This window comes from Diprion similis, chromosome 3 (assembly GCF_021155765.1).
Source record: "Diprion similis isolate iyDipSimi1 chromosome 3, iyDipSimi1.1, whole genome shotgun sequence".
In the NCBI taxonomy this organism is placed as follows: domain Eukaryota; kingdom Metazoa; phylum Arthropoda; class Insecta; order Hymenoptera; family Diprionidae; genus Diprion; species Diprion similis.
This window is the reverse complement of record NC_060107.1, coordinates 3,611,773-3,621,574: the sequence shown is the minus strand read 5'-3', so window position 1 is coordinate 3,621,574 and position 9,802 is coordinate 3,611,773. Positions and strand designations below refer to the sequence as shown.

General features: G+C 38.9%; 2 protein-coding genes across 4 annotated transcripts; both read left to right on the top strand.

The window, feature by feature from the left end:
• The first annotated feature begins 3,377 nt into the window (after positions 1-3,377).
• On the top strand, positions 3,378-4,531 carry LOC124404372 (peptidyl-tRNA hydrolase ICT1, mitochondrial). Its single transcript, XM_046878458.1, has 3 exons — positions 3,378-3,634; positions 3,780-3,968; positions 4,065-4,531. Exons 1-3 carry the CDS (start codon positions 3,476-3,478, stop codon positions 4,323-4,325), a joined length of 609 nt encoding a protein of 202 aa, XP_046734414.1. The 5' UTR covers positions 3,378-3,475; the 3' UTR covers positions 4,326-4,531.
• Positions 4,532-4,984: 453 nt separating this feature from the next.
• On the top strand, positions 4,985-7,696 carry LOC124404349 (clusterin-associated protein 1). Of its 3 annotated transcripts, XR_006928997.1 has the most exons (7): positions 4,985-5,153; positions 5,250-5,446; positions 5,544-6,187; positions 6,267-6,523; positions 6,719-7,044; positions 7,078-7,130; positions 7,289-7,696. XR_006928997.1 is itself a non-coding variant. In XM_046878418.1 (6 exons), the coding sequence occupies exons 1-5, from the start codon at positions 5,132-5,134 to the stop codon at positions 7,000-7,002; spliced, it is 1,404 nt and encodes a 467-aa protein (XP_046734374.1). In that variant the 5' UTR covers positions 4,985-5,131; the 3' UTR covers positions 7,003-7,044; positions 7,078-7,696. The 3 variants fall into 3 exon arrangements, 2 of the variants coding, with proteins under 2 accessions (XP_046734374.1, XP_046734375.1); XM_046878418.1 differs by having other exon boundaries at positions 7,078-7,696; XM_046878419.1 differs by having other exon boundaries at positions 4,986-5,153; positions 6,267-6,445; positions 7,078-7,696.
• Positions 7,697-9,802: the final 2,106 nt, after the last annotated feature.

Genomic DNA, 9,802 nt, shown 5'->3' with positions numbered 1-9,802 from the left:
TCTCTCTCTCTCTCTCTCTCTTTCTCTCTCTCTTGAGCCAGGATGGAACATGACAAAGCAAAGCAAAGCAAAGCAAAGCAAAGACGGCATAATTTCGAGTAAAAGGGGTTACCCAGTTTCATTACCCAGTCTCATCTTCTTACTTCAATGTTTGTTCAATGATTTGAAAGAAAATTGTTAACTCTCTGTTCCAACAGACGATGATAATGTCTAAGCCTAACCCCGCGCCACGAACTAGTTTCGGAAGTCGGGCATGTTTGCCAAGTAACGAAACACATGCGCAGGATACTCAAATGGAACGCGCGATGGTTAGTTTGGTTTAATTAGTTTAGTTTAGTTTTATATTTCTTTTTTTTCGGCTGATAATTTTTTCTTTTTTTTTTTTTCTTTACATCTCTTTTCCCGTTTTAAAATCCTTCGCGCTTTAATAACGTGTGTAACCTATAAATATTATAATATATAAAAATTTATGTCAGATTTGAAGGACGATATAGGAATTTGAGACCTTGCGTCACGATAAGCAACCGCGGTTGAAAACAAGAGAGAATTATTATTATTATTTTTATAAAGCGATATTTTCATCTCCTAACTCACGTGATATTTATAGCTTATGATTATAATGATAATAATAACGGGATTTTTAATTGTTACCTCCGAAACATTAATTGCGATGCTATACTACCTACGGTTGGAGGAAATTAGAAGGTTGCTGCTGCTGCTGCATTAGAGAGTTCCGATCCACCGCCTCTCTTGAGTCGTGGAAGCGCGTGATCCTCTCTTCAAGACGAATCAGGGGGGTATAGTCCGAGTCAAAAGTTAGGGAAGAGAGGAAATGTGGAGGAAAATCTTTACTATTGCGATAAAAGTTTAAAGAATCTGAACGAATTCGAACAACCCAAGCAATCACATCGATAACAGTTTGAAGTTTGAAGGTGGGGTTGAAATTCTGAAGTTTTTTGGCGGCGAAACTTGAAGTGAAAAAATCAAACTTTGACGAAACATAGAAATTCCGAATGATCCAAGATTTTCAGTTGAATGAATTTTTGGATCGGTTAAATTTCACCATCTTTAATCATTCTTTGTTTTAGATTTTCGATATTTTTACGTTCGGAATCCAGGTCATTCTTATTTTCGGTTTTTCTTATTGTTTAAAGACTCTCGTTGCGAAAACTACGCTCTGTAAGTATATTTTAACTTTCGGAATTTCACTTCATCGAAACTTATTTTTCAGAATTTCTGCACATCAGAATTTTGACTCGTCGAGTTTCCGATTCAAAACTCTGTTGTTTGGTAATAGTTCGATTCCTTTACTTCAAGTTTCGCCACCAAATAATTCGTAACAACGCGTTGTCAGAACTTTTCAAATTTAGAACTTCAACAACACTCCTATTTAAAAAAAAGAAATTACAATCAAAACCTTAAAAATAACCAAAGTCTGGTGTTTTTATGCAATTCTAATGTTCCTCGGCTCATTTCAAAAATCTAGCATTATGGTTTTTTATTACCCTGATTTCGATTATTGCCGGAGATTTTTTGAACCTCTTTTTTTTCTATTTTTTTTTTTTTCATTCACTTCTAATTTTTTACTCGGACAGTCCTACCAATTCATTCTTAGCTGTGCCTTACAAGAAGAGAAGCACGTTGTACGTGCAGGGTATCCGCGCATAATACATGTATACACGTCGTACGTGCAGGGTATCCGCGCATAATACATGTATACACGTCGTACGTGCAGGACAGACAGACTCCTTGCTGAAAACGTCGTATAATTGAGCTTACGTTCCTGTTTCTCACGAGTTAGGCAGGCAGTCACGCGCGCGTGCCTCAACTTCTTGTGTAATGCAAAATATAGAAATGGTGGATATTCGCGTCCGTAACGTATACTGTCTCCGACGTATACGAGACTCGCGCATTTCAGCCGACGAAGTACATACTTTCTTCCGTAAATCACGAAAACAAACTCAACTTTGAACTCGAAATTATTACTTTCTTCTCGACACGTGAGCCAGAGGAGTTTCGTCGGTGCTACCGCTCTGTATCAGCTTTTAAGAATTCGAAAGAGCTGTAGTTTATTAACTAGGTTAAACACCACGGTGCGTTAGAAAACGCGAATAATAAATAATTTATTACCTGCTGTAGAAAAATAAAGCAAAAAACAAAAAGTAGAAAAAAAAAAAATAAAAATAACGCCAGAAATTTATTAACTCGTTTACACCGGTCAAATTTATCTGTATAGTTTGTTTGCATACGTTTCTAGAAAGTTCATCTCGGTATCTCGATAATCAATCGCTCTCGAATCGCGATGGCACTTTTGTACCGTAAAAACGAAATTACCGCGTTTATACCTAGGCAAAGTGAGAAACGGGTGAAGAGCTCACGTCCGTATGACGAAAAACTATAAATTGTTACGGCGTCGGGCGTATGCCGGAAGTACTTTGAACGACTGCTTAAAGAGTAAAAGTATATACGAATGCGAGGGGAGTTTCACTTTTTCCACCATCAAGGCGTCTTTCGTCGATACTGTTTTGTTGACGAGCATGTAAAACGATTTTCTACCATAGCGTAAAAAACGAAATTCGGGAAGATATTTACGCGGCTGAATGTAATCTTGTGCAATACCTCGTGACCAATTTCGCTGCTGTAGTAATCACGATATCACGATATACCTATATGCGTGCGTAATTTCAATGACCGAGAAGCGTGAAAGTTGGCTTTTAAATTTGAATGCCGAATCGATCGTCGATAATATCGAAGGCGTGACTCGCGATGCTCGGCTGTCGCGGTTAAAGCGCGGGAGGAATTTTGCAGGTTCACCAGCTTGACAAATTAATGTATCCCCAGATTCAACGATTTTCAATTGTTCAAGTAGCGATTCTACAATCGAATCCGAATATATGGCTTGAAATTTTTTTAATCAACCTTTGAGGAGTGATTGGAGCTGGTTCTAACCAGTGATCGTACGCTTGTGCGAATAAAAATCCATACCTTTACAGATTTTCCAACATTTCCGTTGATTCATTTCAATGTTTAAAATTTCATAGGCTTGCAGCACGATGGATTATGGGCATGAATTACAATAAAGAACTGACCTGGTAGATTGAAATTCTCATCTCCTCCTTCTTCTTCTTCTTCTTCTTCTTCCACTTATTCGCCGCATGTCTGATTCTTTTCTGTCAATTCGAACAATCACTGCACAGCACTTCGCACGTTTCAAGTTCAACGTTCTCGATTTCACGTACATACACACACTTTCAACACGGCAAATAGGGTCATTTTCGACCGTGGCGTTGGCGACAGTTGTAGTTTGTTAGTACTAAAAATTTCCGCTTAGTTGTGGGGCAGCACAAGCTGCACGAGGTGATAATGTAATATAAATAAAATATTACCTTAGAGGTGAAGGGAAAAAGGGAACTGCATTGAACTTGATAAATATATTTATATATTATTTATTGAAGTATCGGATTAAAAGTCAAAGATGAATTTCATCGCTAGGCAGTTTGTGAAGGCGATAAAAAATGAAATAACAAATCAATCTCACGTGTGCGGCCTCGGCAGAACCTTGTCTTACAAAAGTGCCTACTCGCTGGATAACCTCTATCCGAAAAGCAGCCTAAAACTTTACACGCCCAATTTTGTGAGTAATTTGTGTAGATCTTTCTAGTTTTCGTTTTATTTCTGCAATAGCGATCATTACGAAACACTTGCGTTGCCGCTTTTAGATGCCGACTAGAAAACCTAACCTAACCCGAGTTAACACGTCCTATTTGATACTTTAAAAGGTGCCCGAAGATCCGAATGCGAAATTCAATGGGTTCATACCGATGGATGAACTCCAGATTTCCTACAGCAGAAGCAGTGGACCTGGAGGGCAGAACGTGAATCGAGTAAACACCAAAGTTGACCTGAGATTCAACGTCAAGAACGCTCGATGGTTGAACGACGAACTGAAGCCAAAGTTGTTGGATAAAGTCAGTAAACAATATGGGAGATCTGAAACAGGAGCAAGTCAACAGTTTTCCCGCAAAGTTTTATGACTGCCTTTGATGCAACTTTTTATTTTTCAGTACAGCACAAAAATCAACAAGAACGGAGACCTGATTATTAAATCAGACGTGACTAGATCGCAGCAGCTGAATCTAGCCGACGCTTTAGAAAAGCTGAGATTCATGATCAGACAAGTCGCCAAACCTCCGCCTCAAATTACAGAAGAAACAGAGGAGAGATTGCGAAGAAGACACCTCAAAGCGGCCAGAGAACGCCTGATATTCAAGAGAAGGCTATCGGACATAAAGAATAGCAGACAAAATTCAGATTCCGATTTTTGAACTCTTGAAAGTCCTCGGTCTTACACCGTATAACATTCGTCAATTGTACAGTAAAAATTGGTTTTCTTCTAACAACAAACTGCGGCTAATACAAAATCTGCTGCGAGATGAAATGCAGAGACATTTGCGGTGTATCTAGTGCTAAGCCTGTTATCATATGTGTAAATCAGTCGCGTTGATCAATAAAGCCGAAGAGGAGTAGTTTTGATCACAACGCATTCGCTAAACTGAACCTAGCCAACGGCGCGTCGCTTACTGAATAATTTTATTTCCTATCAGTGTTTATACCTCACGAATTCCGATAGACACGCCACCGATCTGACATTACAGAAATCAGTTGCGAATCTGACTTACCAACAGAGGCTCCAGTTTACAAAGTCGGTAATTCAGCAGCATATCGACCGTTCTGCGTTTCAATTCCGGCTTTATCGGCAAGAGTGATCGCCTTGAGCCGAAGCCACGGTCGAAGCATGTGAAGAACGCCATCTGCGTGAAAAAAGAGAACGACGAGATTTCAAACCGAAAAACAAACTCGACACGGCGCACAGAAAATGACAGACAAAATTTTCAAAACAAAAGAAGTATGCTGTGAAATTCTATTGAGGACCCAATCGAACATGCTAAAACATGAATATGCGATCAAAAATTGCCGTGGACTACGCGTCAGTCGCGCAATCAATTTTCGTGCCCACATAACGTGTGTACGAAAGGTTGCCGAGCAACCGCGGCGAGTCAAAACGTAAACATTGGAAAATCTGTCGTTAAGTCCGGCTTCCCGAGTTTCGCAGAGCTGTAAACACGGGAAAATGTCGTTCCGAGATATGAGGAGTAAGTAGGAAACTTTTTTAATCTGAACAGCGAAATTGCACAAAATTGCAGACGTCTAACTTCTTCGACCATCTTTAACGTAATTTTCCTCCTCAGATTTTACTGAGATGATGCGAGTCCTCGGTTACCCGAGGCTGATTTCTCTGACGAATTTCCGGCTACCGAATTTCCCCCTCGTTGCTGAAATACTCGTCTGGCTCGTCAAGCGGTTTGATCCCGAGGCAGATATTCCGAGTGAGCACAACGCTGAGCAAGATCGCGTCGCACTTGTCCGAAGAACCGCCGAGTTTATGGTGGGAGGATATTTGAATTTTTTTTAGATTGTTAAGTACATTTTTTGGAGTTAGTTGCATCATCCGATGATCTCATGCTCTTATTTGGTTCATGCAGGCGATTAAGGCGAACGTCAAACTGAACACGAAGAAGCTCTACCAGGCGGATGGATACGCGGTGAAGGAGTTATTGAAGATGACGACGCTGCTTTACGACGCGCAAAATCGTAGCACGGAGAAGGCGATCCTGATGGGCGACAGCGTGGAGATAAGCGGAGCTAACTTCGACATCTCGGACAGGATAAGCGAGCTGAAAACTACGAGGCAACTGGCCAGTCAGCTGACCATAAATGGGGCGACGCTGTTCGACCTCCTGGGGCGAGAAGTCGAGCTGCGGGAGGCCAGAAACAGCAAGATTTCGCGGCAGTTCGACACCTCGGAGATCGAAGTGGCGATGAAACGCGTGATAGAGAGCATAGGGCAGGAGATAAGCGACACGAGGAAGCAGATCGAGAACATAAAGGACACCGAGCAGACTCTGGACGCCAAGATCGAACGGCGACGAACGGAGCTTAGTCGGAACGAAAAGCGTCTCCAAACCCTGAGGAAAGTGCGCCCCGCGTTTATGGAGGAGTTTGAGAAACTCGAGGTCGAGCTTAAGGCCCTCTACGAGGATTACCTCCAGAAGTTTCGATACCTCGCTTACCTCGAACACCTCCACGAAGACGCCGCCAAGGCCGAACAGGAGAGATTCGAACGAAGGCAAGTATCCCCGTGAATTGATTGCTATATTAGTCCAAGACCGAATTTTATTTCCCCTTTTAATTTAAATTGCACGCAGGCAAGCCGCGACGAAGAAACAGCTCGAACAACTTAGAGGGGAAGACGTCACGCTGGAGGGACTTCTCGACGGAAGTGACTCGATATTTAATTCGAACCAGGAAACGATCGGCCACAATTTAGCCGACGCCGAGAAGCAGCTTCAGGAACGAATCGGCCAGGGGGTGCGGATCAAGACCGGTAAGAATTGGCCGGAAGCGACAGAGAACCATCTGTACGATTTCAAGTCCGAAACACTCTTGACTGAACTGGAAACCAGTAGGTCCCCCCTTTAGCACTGCCAACTTCTCAACGTCCTGTCCCCAGTGAACGATGAAAATATTAAAATATCAAAATCCAATGAATTACTTTTCAATACTTGCTGCAATATTTCTTCGCTTACTGGGCTCCTATCGGCAAACATATTCCATTATTATCGCTCTCAACGGTTTTTAACCTCCCAATTTTTTTCAGGCATGGGCACCGGGTCATCCCGAGGAAACGCCCAGGCGTTACAGCGTCGCGTTTACGGGAGCATGTCAGGGCGACAACGCGCAGGAGTTGGAACAGCGCTGGATTTGAACGACAGCGTCGGCTCGCTGGACAGCGACAGTGATCTCTTCATAGACGGAGATTTGGAAGACGACGACGACCTCCTGAACTCGGAAGGGGACCTGGAGCTGGGAGTATTACACCCGAAAAGCAATCAGGAAAAAAGATCGGTCAGCAAGATAGATCATTCGGACGAAGATTTTTAAACGACGGATGAATTTAAACGAGAGGATTTGTTTCGGTTGTTTTTATTCGTGCATGCACAGAAATTATCGTATCCCCAACGAGGATAAGATGTTTACTCGATACGGTTGAAATCTGTCCGAAAATCCGGGTGGTTTTATAATTGAAACTATAGGTAGTTTTTACGGTATTTCCCACGACACGAGGTTTAATTGTATTATAAGTACTTTTTGCCCGCCGTTTCGTTTCTTCCTCATTAAAAAAAGATTTGATTCGACTTGTTTTCCTCTTGTCATGATATAAGTACAGTTGTTATTCGGTGTACAGGTTGGGGATTCCTGTCATCACTCAACGTTAGTCAAGGCTAAATTGGAGTTTTTCGACTCCCGGGAAATACGCATAACACAAACCGCGGGCATTCTCTGGACTCGAATCTGATTCATCGATCTTAATTAACTGAAACTCGATTCGCAACGCCGCGGGTGATTCGCGCTTTCCCAATTATATGCGCGATAATGATGACGATAATTCTAAGTGGACACTTCCGTTTCAGATATATTTTGTATAAGGATATAGGTATATATATATATGTATATACCTATTTTTGTTTTTGTTACACGGAGATTGAAGTTAGGAGAAAAAAGTTTCGGGACCAATTGATCGAGCGATATTTCAGATCGAAGATTCTGATGTTTTTTTCTTTCCTTCATATCTGAGCAGATAATCGGTGTTCAACGTGACAACAGCGAATTTTCTATCATACAGGCCTGACCTGAAGCTAACACAACCGAAGTGAATTTAAAAAAATTGGATCTAAATAATATAAACGACTTATCGTAGTATACTGATTTATTTTTCGATATAAGTACCCTTCGGCATTGACACTATCGCAAAAATGCATTCCTAGCTGATAGAATACAATGTTACGAATGTTTTTTTCATTGTTACACACATAATTTGTAATCGTGCCTCAGTTGTGTGCGTAAACTTACGTACCTGTGTCCTGTGCTTATTTTACACGCGAAACGGATTAACGTTACTTTCGATAAAGAAAAATAAAAATATTTTATTCGTAGATTCGACTTATACGTTGTATTGTGTAATAATAATATATAAATATATGTATACACCTGCCTAGATGTATACATATATATGTAATATTGATTATTGTGTAATTAATATGTTTACATAGTATTATGATAAGACTAAAATCACACAAAAATAAATTGTACAAGTTTAAAGATGTATTATATTTATACAACCGGTTGTCCTAAGAACTAGAAAAACAATATCCCGAGTTATTGTTGTTGTTGTTGTTGTTGTTATTATTACTATTATTATTATATTACATATAATATAATAATAATTATCTCGTCATCGGAATTTTTTTTCTCACCTAAACATTCGTCATTACTTTTTCTCTTGTTAAGCAACAATCGTTGGTAACATAAGGCAAACCTCGAAATGTGTGCCTGGTAGAGAAGAAGTAAATTTTTCAACCATTCACTAACAAATATTATACATAATAATACGTATTATTGATTTGAATTATTAAATAATTAGGAAAAAACAGTTGAAATTTTTCTTTACTAACTATTTAATTTAATGATGTATGTTCTCAATTTTCCATGTTATGTAGATATGCGTCTGTGTGGCTTACTTCGTATTGGCTTTACTTATAAACATGTAATAATTTACATTCGTCCCCCTATTTTTCAGCTACAAATAAAATGATCACTTTACTCTGCTTGCACGTACACACACAAATTTGTGCACTTAGACCGGAATTAGGCTATAATCGTTTCCTTTTTTTTTTCATTAGGCTAGAATTCTTGTACAGATGTGCAGGAATTTGTTTTTTATTTTCCTGTTTACAGTGCTATTGCGATCTTTGGTTTTCACGAGTGTTCGATTGACTTGCGTTATCAGTTCGAAAGACGTTCAAATCTCGTAAGTTCAATGCTGTGTGATAAACGTTTTGTTTTGTTTGTTTTTGTTTTTTTGCATCCCGTAATTACAAGTATAAATATGCGTAATGTAACATGTATACGTCACGCGGTAAATAAAAATTAATATATATAAAATTACATATTATTATAAAAATTGCAAACAAGCACCAGATTCAAACTAATTTGAGGCAAGGCCTTTTTTAAATATACATATACATACAATTAATTATCCTACGAGATAATCTTTCTTCGTAGAAAAATATCATCAGTCTACGGTAGTTATTTCTTGTTCCTTCACTTTTTGCATCTCTTCTTTTGCATCTTCTGTACCTTCAGTTTCGCCTGGTTTAGGTGCTCAGTTTTAAATATAAACGTATCGTCGCGTAATTGTACAATTTTATTACACATCTCACCGCATATTATTATTAATTATCATTATTATTATTATTATTATTATTATTATTATTATTATTATTATTATCATTATTATTTTTAGTTATATAATATCATATTATTTCGTCGAACACGTCGCACATATTGTTTAAACATTGTGTTATATATTATATGATATATTATATCATACGTAAAAATTTTTTTACTCTATTATTCAATTTTTCTTCACACATGGCACGTGGTAATCATGTAGTTGAATAATTGTCTCTATAATTAATTAATTAATTAGTTAAATAATCAACTAATGATTAAATCAACCAATCGATTGATTTTCTGTCTTTATCACCAATTATATAGATTTACGTTGCGCGATTGCGGAATAAAAATTAACAATAATAAGGATCTGACAACAGTTAATCACTCATAAAAACACAGATCTCAATTCCCTATGTGTATATTGAAATAAATACCTCCAATGGAA

Excerpts from the sequence above, each read along its gene's own strand:
- LOC124404372 (XM_046878458.1), top strand. The coding sequence starts at position 3,476 with ATGAATTTCATCGCTAGGCAGTTTGTGAAGGCGATAAAAAATGAAATA. Across the intron at positions 3,635-3,779 it reads AACTTTACACGCCCAATTTT|GTGCCCGAAGATCCGAATGC; the intron begins GTGAGTAATTTG and ends ATACTTTAAAAG. Across the intron at positions 3,969-4,064 it reads AGCCAAAGTTGTTGGATAAA|TACAGCACAAAAATCAACAA; the intron begins GTCAGTAAACAA and ends TTTATTTTTCAG.
- LOC124404349 (XM_046878418.1), top strand. The coding sequence starts at position 5,132 with ATGTCGTTCCGAGATATGAGGA. Across the intron at positions 6,188-6,266 it reads CAGGAGAGATTCGAACGAAG|GCAAGCCGCGACGAAGAAAC; the intron begins GCAAGTATCCCC and ends AATTGCACGCAG. Across the intron at positions 6,524-6,718 it reads CTTGACTGAACTGGAAACCA|GCATGGGCACCGGGTCATCC; the intron begins GTAGGTCCCCCC and ends AATTTTTTTCAG.